This window comes from Mauremys reevesii, linkage group 11 (genome assembly GCF_016161935.1).
Source record: "Mauremys reevesii isolate NIE-2019 linkage group 11, ASM1616193v1, whole genome shotgun sequence".
NCBI classification, from domain to species: Eukaryota; Metazoa; Chordata; order Testudines; family Geoemydidae; genus Mauremys; species Mauremys reevesii.
The window spans coordinates 43,604,743-43,620,047 of NC_052633.1; the positions used below are offsets into that span (position 1 = coordinate 43,604,743).

Sequence of the window (15,305 nt, forward strand, 5' to 3'; positions counted from 1 at the left end):
AAAGGCTGCAGTACTCATGAAGACTTGGGAGATCTGTGTGGGGTAAATGATGCTGAGTCTGCTTCTCCTATCAGATCAGGGGATTTTGTACAGATGTGGGGGTGGAAAAGAGCTTGAGGGAGAAGAGCGTAGTCTTGCTGGCAGTAGGGAGGGGAATACTGTAGAGAGGCTGGCCTAGCAACTTGTGGAGAAGCCCTACCCTGCTCCGTGGGGCCTGCTTCAAATCCCTTTCCCCTTCTCCCCACCCCTAAAGGGAGCATGCAGCCAAAATTGTGAATGTCTAATGTGGAGTTTTTTTACAGGTTTTTCTTCAGGAGATTTTGGACCTCACTGAGCAAATACCAGGGGAGTTCCCATGTCTACATTGGATGTCTGCCAGTAAATCTGCCCACATCTGATTCACAGCAGTCTGTAGGCTGTATTAGCATTGATGCTGATGAGGAAATGACCTATCTAGCATCTGTACTTCATTCATGCTTCAGAAAAGCAAAACCTCCATATAAATCCCTATCCACTGCAATGGAACTGGAATATGTAAGACTCTACCTCACATAGTGCTATGCAATCAGTTTCCTCAGGTAAGCCATGTAGGTATGGATTTAAAACCAGGGGGAAACTCAGAGGAATTGAGCAATTCCTCTCTATTAAACACATTAGCGGCTAATCACTCAGTTTACCATAGCATGGAAATAACCATCTCAGCTAGTCCATCAGTCAATGTGTCTCAGCCCTTTGAACAACATCAAAACTGACTAGTGATTTTATGCTAATGAAGATATTTTTAAACTGATAGCTATATTAAAAGACAACAATTATCATGGTTACAAGAACAGAAGGAAAAGCCTAATAGTAAATTTTCAAGGTAAAGATAATTAGACAAAATTCAAATCACTTAATATTCTATTATAGCAAAACAGACCTTTTTGGGGAAAGCATTTAATGAAGTCTTTGTTATACTTGTAGGCAAAAATTTTACTTGCTCAGGACACTTCATAGTCCATAAGTGCATCTAAATCTATATAATAAATATTGATTCTAGCTTGTAAAACATTCACTCTCTAGCTGATTTTTGACATTTTATCTATTGGCCTGTTGCAATGTGTTCTTAAAACAAGGGACTATCTTTTTGGAAGAAGAATAGCTCAGGCTTCTTTAGAACAAAACTTCAAGAGAGGATTGCAGGAAGCTGTGTTGTGCCCACAGATGCTCCTACCCCCATTAGAAAAAGAAGAAAAGGATTTGGAAGAAAGTGAACCATTTTACTTTTTGGGGGGAGTTAAAACTATCACTTTCCCCTGTATTGCTATGGAATCTAAAAACTATTAATAGCTTGACATAATCTCTCCTTCATTACTTCAGCCATTCTAAACCACCCAGACATCAATGGGTGGTAATGCTTGGAAAATTAAACATTGGATTTCCAGTTCCTGAAATTAATTCAGGTAAATGTTGGGGGGGAAAAACTCCCATTGTGTGCAAGACCAAATCAACATGGTAATGTTTAATAGTTAAAAGTAAATGTCCATATTACTAGTCTCATGCTAGCGCCGCAGAAAACAATATCTATGAAAAGGATGATTGCTTGGTTGAGGGTCTTTTGTAAGAAGACTGAGTGTAAGGGAAATGGGATACCCTTAGATTTCCGGGCACAACTATGGAGCTCCTGCATAGTAAAAAAACAACCCTTGTTTTGGGATGTTGCTTTTCATGTATTAAACTTTAAATGTAGCCATTCTTCCATTGTAAATACTCAAACGCTTTTCTGGTGATACATAAATCTACAGAATACTAGATCCTTCATACTATATAGTGTGTGTTTAAGGACCTGTACATCTTCTCCTATGCACTTGTTGGCTAAACTCAACACACTTTTTTCTGATGATCAATTGGAAATTGTGGGTCTGATTCTCCTCTACATTGCATCATATGAAGACTTCTACAGTGTAAAATGTCCCCAAATTGGAACAGTAAAATTTTACACTTATTTTGCATTCACAGATAAAAACTACACAATGGGCAAGATAGTGGAGAATTGTGCTCTTTGTGGTGGTAATATGTTAGGATTCTAATGGCTAGACTTCCAAAAATAGCCTCTAATTTTGCCCCTGCAATCAACTACAGGTGCAAGCATTTGTAACCAATCATGGGTGCAAATGACAGACATTTTAGGTCTGTCTACCTCATCTGTGGGCACCAATGGTATTTTCACCAGCCAATTGGGTAGAGAGAACATGTAGATGTTAAGTCAGAAGCCAAGCAGAAGTCCCTGTTTGGAGCAGGAACTTCCTAATTACAGAGGTGGACAGCTAAATGTGCATTGTGCTGACCCACCAGACTGAAAACAAACTCAGTTGCCCCTAAAGAATTCCCCTTGTGTTTAGGGCTTCTATCCCCTCATCCTGTACATGACTGCTGGGTTGATAGACAGAGTTCAGCTCCTTGTCTATTTAGATCAACAAAGAAATGGTTCAGGGCTGACATAGCCTGTAAGTATCTACATGGGGAACAGATATTTAATAATGGGGATCTTCAGTCTAGCAGAGAAAGGTGTAACATGATCCAATGGCTGGAAGATGAAGCTAGACAAATTCAGATTGGAATCAAGGTGTCCTTTTTTTTTTTTTAAGCGGTGAGTAATTAACTGCTGAAACAATTTTCCAAGGGTTGTGGGGGAGTCTCCATCACTGATAACATCCAGTCTTGATTTTATCCTTAAAAGGATAAAAGATGTGCTCTAGGAATTATTTTGAAGAAGTTGTAAGGCATGTATCATACAGAAGGCCGATGATCCCAATGAGCCCTTCTGGCCTTAAATTATGCATCTGCCAGTTTCAGTACAGGTGGCTGGGCCAACTTTGCACTTGTCTCATCCCCAGCAGCTACAAGGGCTCCTGTGGGCCACTGGTAATCTTGTAGAAGACAGCAGTCTGAGTCTGAAGGCTACTCTGTCCTGCTCCAAGTTCTGGTCTATCACCAGCTGGATGCAGTATTGGGCAAAATGCAAATGTGACTTTCCCCTGCTCTTGCCTTCCTGGACTTGTGCAGTGTACAGCTCAGTCAGACCAGAGAATATTCACTTCTATAAAGATGCTGGTTCCACACTTCTTTAAAAAACTGTTCAAAATATACACTGCCTGCCTCACTGGTCCAGGTCTGCTTTGTCACTTCCCAATAGATTTATTTGCCCCAGATTAGTTTTAAGGCATTTTGTTGCTATATGAAGCCCTCAGGTGGGCAGACTCAAAGCTAGCTTTGAAGGTTTGAGTCTCCCACTTTGCAGCCAGACACAGAGCCAACATCCAACTAATATACAGTGCATCACCTGAAGAGGTGACAGTGGGTCTGTAATCCAGCCAAAACATCAAGCCTTCTTCTAAATGTAGCCACATAAAATACAATAATAAATTTTAATAATTGAAACAAACTATGCTGCTGAATTCAGGAAACTTGAATTTATTGGGCAGCAGGGCTTGGCAAATCTGCTTTAGAAAAAGATGTGTTGAAAATATACTCCCTTTATGTACCATATGTAGGGTGCAGATGACTTACATGGCTTCAAAATCAGAGGGCTTGAGGTTTTAATGGTACTAAATAGGGGCCTGATCCTACATCCTTTACTCATATGAGGAAGCTCCATAGGGCCCACCCCTCAATTTCCTGGAAATATATACAGGTTGTGGGGCCAATCAGACTATTCGTACGGGTATGAACAGTCTAACTGATGTCAAAGCTTTACAATTGTCTTTCAGTATGCACAGGTATAAACATACCTACAAAGGCCATAATAGAGGCTGCAATGAGTGACACAGACCCAAAATAAAATTCTGTGGGATTTCTTCCTTTAGCATAAATATCTTATGCAACCTCTGTTTCATGATTCTGTACTTCTGATGGAAATAACATCAACAAAAAGCAAATAAAGGCCAAATGTGTGTGAAGTTTAAATAATTTTGAAAATGGAAAAACAATTGCGAGGCATAGATGTAAAGAGAACCCATGTTTAAAATACTGTGTAGCCTTTTCTAAAACAAACCTACCTTACCTTGCTGGGCACAAACACCAGTTTGAGTTAAAAATCTGTTTTTATAGGTTAGCTATTAAACTATTAGGCAGGTCAAAGTTTATTCATGATTACATATTTTGCACAGACCCCTGGAGAAGGCAAGTTTTCCTTTAAGGTAGAAAGACACTCATTTGGCTTCAGTAGGTCTATTTGTGGGAGCATAACCACAGGATTGACTCATGATGCATTTTTGATCTTCTATGATCATGAATTGCGGGGAGAGGGGGAAGACTTACTGTACCTAGAGTTCTAAAATTAAATTTAAAAAAACCCAAAACTCAATGTACTTGACTGACTCTGTACTGCTATTTGTCTCCAGTTCCTGGCAATTTTTGACTGCACCAAGGCACATTAGATAGTGCAGAATGTGATGCACTATGCATAGCTTGCAACACATAAGAAGGCAACCACTTAAGTTAATGCAGCTCTGCACAGGCACGGAGCCATATGTGGCTCACATTGCAGAATTGTGGCCTTGCTTTGTAATATCCTGCTAATGTTAAGATAATCAGTCTGTTTTTATAAAACTATAGTAAATTCAGCAGTAGGATTTCTTTTTTCTATGTAGCTCATCTATATAGATCCTTTACAGTAATAAAAACAAGTTTTTAACAGTGGGAACTGGAAACCAATGTCCTACGTATTTTAAGGTTAATGCACTTGCTGTTTCGCCCCCCACCCCTGCCTCCTCCATGACCACCTTTGCTTTTTAGCACTAGTTATATGGAGAAACTGGATGCTACCTTATACATAATGTATTAAAGTGCACACTGTTAAGAATCTGGGAATTCCCTCAATGGAATATTTTAAAAGTAGTATTGGCATTCCATCCCATGGTGTTACCAGTGAATGACATGTCAGTGCCTTGATGCCTGCTGTTGATTATTCACAATCTGCCATTTCCACTGCACTGAGATGGCTTCTATCTATGCTGACACATAAAATACAGCAAACAGCATTACCAGACTCTAGAGGAAAGTGAAAAGAATCAGCTTGTGCTAGAGGAAAACTCTAGGATACATATTGGCAAGAATGGTTACAAATACACTTTGCTAAGTGTTGGGGAATGCATGCTTTATTCTTGGAGGGTTCATAGTCACATTAATATCAAACACTGTTCTTTAAGTGTCAACACTTAAAGATACTGCACAATCATTTCCTATTCTAGCTACATCGTGTTTCAGATGTATGTATGAGGTAACTGTTGACAAATTCTGGGTTTTTAATGGTGAGCACTGTAAGTAGTGCTCTTCCAGGTTAGAATTAAGAACCTGAAGAACATGTGCCTCCAGAAGAATTTGAAATAATGGTGTCTGAACTGAAGTTCCTGTACTGAAGACAAAATGGTTCACCAATGTTAATGTTAGGGCTGTGATCAAAGAGAACATTGGAGAGTTAGTTGAGCCCATTGACTCGATTGGCAGATCAATCACTGAAAATTCACAGAAGTTTTGTCTCATTTTGCAGAAAGTATGTGCATTGATGGAAGGATAAGCATTTTCTAGCTGAAACTGTTCAGTGAGCTGATGGCAACTCATCACTATTCCTGAATGACAGAACACTTATTCTAGCAAAATCACATACTAATCATACTACTTAATCCTTAACAGTCTAGTCTTTAAAAGTGACTTGTTTTAGTGAGAAGAGGTCCATTTAAAAATAGTCAGTCAATAAGATTTCACATTTTTGTCTGTTTAAAATTGAAGCAATCCCAGAAAAAGCAGATTGACGCAACTTCAATGGAATAGATAGTAGTGGGTGTGTGGTTTTTGTTTTTTTTTTTAAGTAGGGAGTAGTCTTTTATTTAAGAATAATTTTGAAATATAAGCCCAGATAATAAGGTGGGTATAGGGCCCATGGTTTAAATATTAATCTGCTAAATTTCTTTTGTTTCAAGATATTACTTGGAAAAGGACAAGATGATATCTTATGATTTTATCAGTTGTCCTTTCTAATCAATGTCCTTGTGTTAAGTCTTAAATGGGCACCCTGGGGTCAAATGGCAACATTATATTAACTTCCTGGAAGCCTAAATCCCAATAGATGTTTTCAAAATAATGCACGAGGCATAGGGTTTTTTCTACAAGAGATTCACATACTTTTGCAGCATTAAGGTAGTGCTTGAGATCAAAGTGAAACTTATTAGAAACTGACTGAGCAAAAAAATGACACTGACTAGAACCTTTTTTGGTCCTTCAAGTTGGAAAAAAAATGCAGAAAGTCAAAGGAAACAAAGTGGGGAAAATAAAACTTTTTAAAAAAACCTTTTCTGATTTTAATGAGCAAGTGTAGTGACATGAGGGATATTTTGTTTCAAATATTGTGCGTGTATGGTTTTAACCTGATATGAACAGAACTGCTGTGCTCTTTTGGAAACTGATGTGGTGCCAGCACAGTTGGCCATATCATAGGTGATCAGCCACCTCACTGCAGCTTTCATTCAATCTGGTCCTCTTGGTAGAGTTGATAACTTCACAGATATCTAAAGCTCAGGTAACTTCTTTCCTGATTCTCCTGAATGACAGCTGTGAGGCTCTCTTCCAGCCACAAAAAGATATTGTTTCCTATATTGGAGAGAAAAAGTACTAACAAAAACTGGCAGATCATGCAAGATTACAGTGCTGTACATGACACCAAAATGTGGTCACTTTTAGGGTCTGTTCATGTTGAAGTCAATAGGATTTTTGGCCCATGTTGACTAAAACAGACTTTGGCTTCATATTATCAATTGTAGCAGAAGGAACACACTACTTCAGACTCGGGTCTTGACAGATGAGTAAAGTTTGTCTTACATAAGTGGGAAGCTTCCTGGTTGACTTTCCCTCACACTCTCTATTCTGATTTCTTTATGTACCTACTAATAAGCTGAGCAGTTGTGGGTGTGTAAAACATGTATAAAATTTTTCACATTTTTCAATAGCATTTTGAATAATTATGCATGGAAAGTGGTGACATTGGTTGCACATACAATTTTCTGTTTTAGGGTCATATTGTGCCTTTCAGACTTGCAGAACATTTTAGGATCAAGCTTAGAAGAATTTAGCCTGCTCACCATTTTAGTCAACTGTTTTGTAGCCTAACCCATGGTTTTAATTAGTGCTCTATTTGGCTGTCCTAGAGATTTCAAATCTTGTGGGTAGTCTCAGCAAAAAGCCCATTGAATGGGCATATAGCATAAACTATTATTTCACCTCTACAAATATCTCAGTTGCAGTAATGTTGAAGACTAACTGAATTTACCACTTGTCATTTTGGGGAATATGGAGTTTACATCCTAAACTTCTCTACTACTTGGTGGTTCAGAGCACAGCTGAGAATTCTATTGGCAGGGAATCTTCAAAGGCCTTTCCTCATTTTTGTACCATAGAGGGGATGACTAAAGGGCACCAGGTCTGTCAATCTGCACCCTTTACACCAACAATCCACTTGCTTAAAGAGAGAGAAATGGGGCCATCCGATCCTTCTCAGCCCCTCAACTGCTTCTGCAGCATTTGGCAAATCTGAACTTTTTGAGTTCCGAAGGGCAAATGTCACTACATCCACTGGAACCAGTTTTTGATGCAATTCAGGGTATATTTTGGAATAAGAATAATGTGTGTGGGTTTTAACCTGTGAAGTACATTGAAAAGCCAATAAATGCTGCATACAGTAGTTGGGCCTGAAAACTTTAATTAGCGTGTAGGGCTTTTATTTTATCTTTGGATGTTCTGTATTTTCATCATCAAATATCTTGCTGGCTATTTTTTCGTTGAAGAAGAAGCCTGAAACCATCAAGCTGGAGTGCTGAGCCTGTCTACCCATTCTGTCAACAGGATGAAAGCAAATCTCAAGCTCTTTTAATTACAAGGATAACATCTTCACTCTTCTAATAATGAAGATGGTTAGCAATTTTAAATTTTAATAATCAATTACTGAAAGTAATTCTCCATTAAACCACAAGAGAGCTATTAAATCTCAAAAGATGGAACATGCTGTATGTAACAGCAGCAAAATTTCTATTTTTAAATATCATTAGGGAATATCTGATTTTCATTTCTCTGCATTTCTTGTACATCTTTTCCTCATGCAGACCATCTCATTTTCAGTAGGAAGACAGTACATGATCTTATAAATAATAAAAGAAAACCCTTGCAAGACTTGATCCAGTGTATGAAATATGTGCTAAGAATCTAATTTGTTTCAATATAGCATATTTTGACTGGATAATAAGGAAAGTGACTAATGTTGTAGTATGAGGAGAGCTAGGTGGTATGGTGGATTTCATATGCTCCACTTTCACTTCAGGAGGACTTTTTCAAATTTGACATCAAGGCAGTGAACTGAATCCAGTGGTCTGTCTTATCTATTGTATTGTAAAGATCTGTCTACCTTTTGAGAACCACCACAGAATCCGGTACAACTGGTAGCTTCTGTTTTGAGCAGGGTAGGGCTAGGTAGCAAGGATACCACAGGCTGGGACTGAGGTGGATTGATAGTGGCACAGTTGTCAGGATACTTGCACATGTGTAGCCTCATTACATTTGGCTCTAGCCAGTGCCATCGCGGTGTGTGTCTGTGTGTGTGTGTGAAATATTAACCCAGAAGAGAACACAGCTATAACACAGTATTAAATTAGTTAAATTAATTAATTAAATTAACTATACACAGCATTTGACTCTTAAAGAGCTGTAGTACTCTGTAAAAGTTTTACTGTTCTAAAAATAGAAATGTATAATCTCAACCAATGTATAAGTGGAAGGGACTCCCAGCACAAGCGCTAATATTATTTGAGATTTTTCTTTCCCAAAACTAATGCAGTGATTGTTCTCAAATGAAGCTCCTTGTTGTTTTTATGCTAGAGAAATCACTGGTGTTTGAGTCCCCTTCACATTTCCAAGTCAGGCTAGATTAGGTCAGGCTTCCCATTTCCAGGCAGGGCCACCCAGAAAATTCAGGGGGCCTGGGGCAAAGCGGGGGAGCTGCAGCGCTTGTACTCACCCGGTGACGGTCCAGGTCTTCGGCATTTCAGTGGCAGGGGGCCCTGTAGTTGCTCTGTGTCTTTGGCAGCACTGAAGGGCCCCTCGCTGCCGAAGACGACTCGCAGGGGCCTGGGGCAAATTGCCCCACTTGCCGCCCTCCCCCCCCCCAACCCCGGGCGGCCCTGTTTCCAGGTAACATTAGGTCAGGCTAGATTATGCTGGTGCTACTGGACTTGATTTGAGTCAGCAAATTACAGAAGACCATGTCATATAAATGTAACATACTGGACTCTATTAGTAGAAAAGCTGGAGCTAGAGTTCAAGGGTTCATAATTCATTGTCTTAACATGCCGGTTTCAATATCTAATGAAACTCAGCGCAATTTCAAGTTCATTTATTTTCATCTGTTTCCAGCAGGGATGCAGTTGCTATATTGCTGTTTACTTGACACTCCTTTAATTAAGGAGACCTAGCAGTGACCTAAACTTTATATACCTTTTGAAAAGTGCTAAAGTGACACAGGAGCTGAAATCCCATTTTCAAAAGACATAGCTACGTAAGTGCTTAAATCTCATTGAAAGGCAGATATGTTTGAAAATTTCCCCCCACCTCCTGTTTATGCTGTATGGGGATTCACACAGCCGTGACTAAATTCACAAAGTTCTGGGCTAGCATGCTCTGAGCACAGTGTAAAACCTGGGCTAGATTCTCTGGTCCCACTTCTTCCCTTCCCCTTGGCATAGGGATTGAGGGAGTTAGCCTGAGAATGGAGGCATTGTATTGCCATCACAGTGAATATGCCTGAAGACTCATCTAACTTTCATCACTGCTGTAACAGCTGCTGTGAGCTAGTGTGTACTGCAACACGGTATAGAAACACCCTGGCCATGTCTTTTCCCTTCCCTAGCCTGTACTTTCCTTCATCTACCCATGACATGCCTTCTGCACTGGCAGCTCCTGAGGAAGCCCAATATGCTCAGGCTGCTTCCAGATGTGGGGCAGAGTTATGAGGAAGGAACTTACAGCTATGTAGCTGATGCCAAGGGACTGGCAATCCCAGCAAGACTAGATTGCTTCTGTGGCCAGTCTCCTCCCGCCCCCCCTTTGCATTGCTCTGTCATGTTTTTGCATTCTCTTTCAGTGAGCTATAAACTATGGAAAGGGAGATGAGACTGCACTTTGAAATCTGGGTATGGGTTGAATAGAGCTTCCATGTATTTGAACCTACGATTCTTTGAAAAATTATGCAGTGGCACAGGAATACTACCTAGCTTTGATTAGAAGCCACCACTTCTCTTAATTCCTCTATTTCAGCTTCTCTGACAAGACTTTGGTAAACAACAGCTGCTAAATAAGTGCTGTTATTAATTGAGGGCAACTTCTTTTTTTAATGAAAGTAAAGTTTCCCACAACAGGTGGGATATGAGGGCAGAGCAAACAGTATATTGTCCGTGTTATCCTGTCTGTAGTGCAATGAGCCTTTTTGGGGGTGAGGGTGTTTTTTTCCTTCTACCAATTAATCCATTAAAAACACTCCACAATATCCTGGATGAGCATAAATTACAAATGAGCACACCCCAGAATAAATGTACACAAAATGTAACTAGTCAACTCAATTGCTTTTAGTTTTTACTGAACTGAAATTGAAATGAAGTGACACACTCCTGAAAAGTGCATGGGTGAATTCAGTTCTGCAAGCCTTGTGGCTTCACTGCATCGATACAGCACCCAAGACAAGAATTGCCCTTGATGGCAGTGATCTCTCTGGAAGTGCCTAGTGATCTGAGATGTGCAGAGTTGGAAAATATTAATGCTCTGGTGGATCCCAGCTTAGATGGGTAGGAAAAGACTCTCTCTCTCCAGAGTCATTGCTACTCTGGTAGATAGCTCATCAAACCATCTTCTGAAAGATTGCTGCTGTTCCAGGCAGGGGCAGGATGTCCAGCCATGATGAGTTGCCATCCCCGAGCAAACTAGCTGCAGCATTTTCTGGTGGCACATGTCCCATGTTTGTATTCTTTAATCAGAGATTGACTGCTAGCTGTGCTTTACTGCTCCAAAATTATAACCATTCTTATCATGCAAATTCTTATTCCACCTCCATGTTGGGGGATGGGTCTATTGCACCATGCATAGCTGCTGTTCTGTCTCTAAAGATTCCTGTTCAATCTTTGCAGGGAAAAACACTTAAAATAATGCCTTCAATTTTTTTTGAGGGGGTGGGAGGGAAGAAATCAGTCTTTCTTTCCCATTTGACTGTAGAGAATCAGAGGGAGGACTGAACATAAATGGTCTCCTGGAAAATTCTAGAGAAGTTTGGCTGTCCCACCAACATTTTAACATCTGTCAATTCCACGAAGACATGGCCAAGTAACCTCAGATGGTGGCCTCTCTAAACAATCCCCCAGGTCTAATGGGGTGAAACAAGGCTGTGCTGGTACTGGTCCTCTTTAGTTTATTTGCAGCCATTCTGAATTATGCAACTGACAACCTTCAGTTGGGTATCTGCATAAGGTACAGGACTGGTGGGAAAACTCTTCAGTCTCTGAAGGCTTACTGAAAAGACCGACATTGTGGAACTCCTATGTGAAGCTTTTTGCAGATTGTGCTCTATTTAGTCACAGTGGAAAGTGACTTACAGCTTCTCCTTGTCAGAAGCAACTGAAGAGTTTGAGTTCACCATTGGTCTGATGTGGGGTGGGGGAAAAATGAATTCTCCTTTCAACCACTCCCCCCATTAACCAGTATCACTGAGTCAAACATGACCATTGGAAGTACAAACCTGAAGAACAGCAATCATTTTACATACATTTTACATGGCAGTACCACCTCAAGTGATGGTTCCCTGGATCAAGAAATATCAAATAGAATATAAAAGGAAAGCCACACATTCAGAATACTGTGCCACAGGCTTCTCAGCAGCATACCATCCAACTGTCAGCAAAACTGCTGATCTACAACACAGCAGTAAGCATCCATTTTTATGGGTGTGAAACATGGATTGTTTATCACAGATGTATCAAGCAACTTAAAAGATTACACATGCTTTATTCTGTAGGTCTTAATGTTTCACACTTCCTCCATTGGGTCCTTGAGCAAAAAACCACCAGCATTGAGGCAATGATTATCAAAACTCCGCTTAGATGGACAGCTCATGTTATCAGAATGGGCGATGACAGACTCCTGAAAAAAGGTCTCTATAATGAGCTGAAACTCAAAGCACAGGAAAGATGGTAAATGTAAATACTTCAGATGCCCTGCTGCAGAATCTCAACTCATGCTGTATGAATATTAACTTCGAAGACGCTGTTAAGAACAGACCTGAATGGAGAGCAACTATTTAAAGAAGGTTGTAAACACTTCGAGAGACATGAAAACTGATTATAAGAAGGGCCAGGCATCATGCCAAGGATTCAGTGGGAGCCTGCACATCCTTTGTGACATCTGTTTGATGATCTTGCACCTCCAGATTGGACTATACAGTTAGCAATAATGATAGATTAGGGTTGGAAGGGACCTCAGGAGGTCATCTAGTCCAACCCCCTGCTCAAAGCAGGACCAACTAAATCCCCCAAATCCCTAAATGGCCCCCTCCAGGATTGAACTCACAACCCTGGGTTTAGCAGGCTAATGAGTTCCAAGGGAACATCTGAGATGCCATGATGTTATCTGGTATGACAGATAGCCATACTGTAATAGAAGAGCAGCACAGTGAGTGTTGTCCATCTGGGCATTGTCCATTCCCCAGCATAATAGGATTTCTCAATGACACCACCTTGTTGGGTGTGATTGCCACCTTCCAATCAGGGCAATGTAATTGTCTCCTCATTTAGCCTTTGTTTTAGGTATCACTAAAACAATAAGAAATTACCACCCACTGACTAAACTGCATGCCAAAATAGTGTATGAACCTTACAGATTTCTGAGGGATTGGATGACAGATGGGGCAAGGGGAACTGACCTGGTTACCACTATGTGAGAGGGAAGCAGTACACAGAAAAGGCATCAAGGAAGCCTGAGAAACAGAGAAGAACTTGTACTGTGATCTGAAGAGAGATCTGTGAGGTAGAGTGCTGCCTGGAAAGAGGCTTGGAGTTGTGAGCAAAAAACTGTCAATGTTTGCCTCCCTTCTGTGTGGGGGGAAATGGGACTTTATCCACATTCTTTGTAAATAAACAGAATTGCACACAATATTTAACTCCATCCTCAATTTCTCTCACTAGTAGAAAAAGATTTTAAGGCGCTTAAGGGTTAACTCCTCTGGCCAAAAGGATAAATAGTATTTGCTGCCATCCAGTCCAGATACATTCTGGAAGGAACTCAGGAAAAAGCAACAACTGTCATATGGAAGGCTGAAGGAACTGACTTGTAATGGCAAATTTTAAAGATCTATTGTAAACATGTAGAGCTTGACTATGTGTCAACTAAGAGAACACATAGCAAGAGTCTACAAATAGTGGAAGAGATTGAACACCAATGAGTAAGAGGAATTCTTTAGGGTGGGACTCAGGCTTTAAGGTCAGAAGGGACCATCGTGATCATCTAGTCTGACCTCACCCACCCACTCCTGTAATAGACCCCTAACCACTTGCTGAGTTACTGAAGTCCTCAAATGATGAATGAAAGACTTCAAGTTACAGAGAATCCACCATTTACACTAGTTTAAACCTGCAAGTGACCCGTGAGCCAGAGGAAGATGAAACTTCCCCAGGGTCTCTGCCAATGTGAGCTGAGGGAAAATTCCTTCCCGATCTCAAATATGGTGTTCACTTAGAGTGTGGGCAAGATCCACCAGCCAGGAAAGAATTCTCTAGACCAAACGATTGAAATTAAGAGATGGAAAATTTAGGCTGACTGTCAGAAACACTTGCTGGCAGTGGCAACTATTCTACTGTGGATTAGTTGTGCCAAGAGAAGTGGTGAAAGCCTGTAGCAGTGTGCTCACCACCTCCTGCTTGGAAAGGCTTAAAACCTGGGCTGATTGGGGAAGTAGCCACAGCTGGGTCATGCCTGGATCAGGCTGCAGCTGGCCCTTATAAGAGGGCAGTGGACCAGGGAGCAGTCAGTCTCTTTTTGCCTTCAGAGAGAGAGAGAGAGAGAGGGGCCTGGCTGCTGGGAAGCTCAGGGTGCCTAGAGTGAGACAGGGCTGGGGAAAGGCCAGAGGGGCTGGGGAGCTCCAGTCTGGCAACTCCCCAGGCTACAGGGCCTTGTCCAAGGCCCCATAGAGGCACTGGGTTGCAGAGAGAGGCAGCAGGTCCAGACCCAACCTTGCCTATGATGAGTGGCTAACACTGCAGTCTGCCCCAAGGCGTGGGGGCAAGTTGGTGACAGGCAGTAGCCTATGACTGAGGTGAGGTGGGGATAGGGGGTGGGGGTTCCCTGGAGAGGAGAGACCCTGAGACTGAGGGGTGTACTGCCAGGGGGCAGCACCCCAGATAAAGGGGCATGAGTCCAGGGAGGGACACAGGGGCCCAAGCAGCAGTGAGATACAGGCCTGCAGAGGGCGCTTCCAAGGCTGGAGAACTAATTCCCAGAAGAGACCAGAAGGCAGCGCCACCGGGTGAGTCTGCACCCACTTACAAAGCTCTATCTGGAGCATTTAAAACCAAACTAGTAAACACTAGAGTATGTACTTTAGGGAACAGTCCTGAGTCATCAGAATGCTGGACTGGGTAACCTACCTAATACATCTGTTCCATCACTAACATCTGATTTTATACCCCGGCTAGAATCTCAAGGGGAAGAGAGATGGCAATTGCAGAGGAGCATCTTGCCTGACTTTAAAATGGCTTCAAGACTACTCTTTTGGCTAGCATAGCTAAAATCTATAGGCCACAGGAAGAATGTGTAAAATAGAACTGCTTCTCCTGATGCGGCTCTAATGTTAACAATGCCTGTAAATGCATTCTTCATGTTTAAATTCACACACACTGTGTACACACATACATGGTGGAGAGTCCATGTGGCTTTTTTGGCTTGGTCCTCCCACTCCATTCCGCCACCTCTAACTTGACATGTTGAGTGTCTGTGTCTGTCTGTCTGTCTCTCTCAACTCACCTAATAATCCAGAGACACTGCACTTCAACAGAGGTCCCACCAGGCTGCAACCCACTCATCTTTCCCTGCCCTATGAGGTGTTCTCTTAAACCAATCACTCTCCTTGCCGCTGCTGTTTCCTTGCTGTTGGATTTTCCCCTACTTGGGATTCTGATTGGCAGTATTCATATGATCAGTCTCTTCCCTGGTCTTCCAGTTTACCCTTAAAGCCATTCAGGTACCTGCTG

At 41.4% G+C, this 15,305-nt stretch overlaps 1 protein-coding gene across 1 annotated transcript in view; it reads left to right on the top strand.

The window, feature by feature from the left end:
- The window catches only part of FIGN (fidgetin, microtubule severing factor), a 442,763-nt gene that overhangs the window by 11,436 nt on the left and 416,022 nt on the right, over positions 1-15,305 (top strand). The window contains exon 3 of the mRNA XM_039495345.1: positions 303-578. Coding sequence (XP_039351279.1) covers positions 560-578 — 19 coding nt within the window. The 5' untranslated portion in view covers positions 303-559. The remainder of the gene's footprint in view (positions 1-302; positions 579-15,305) is intronic.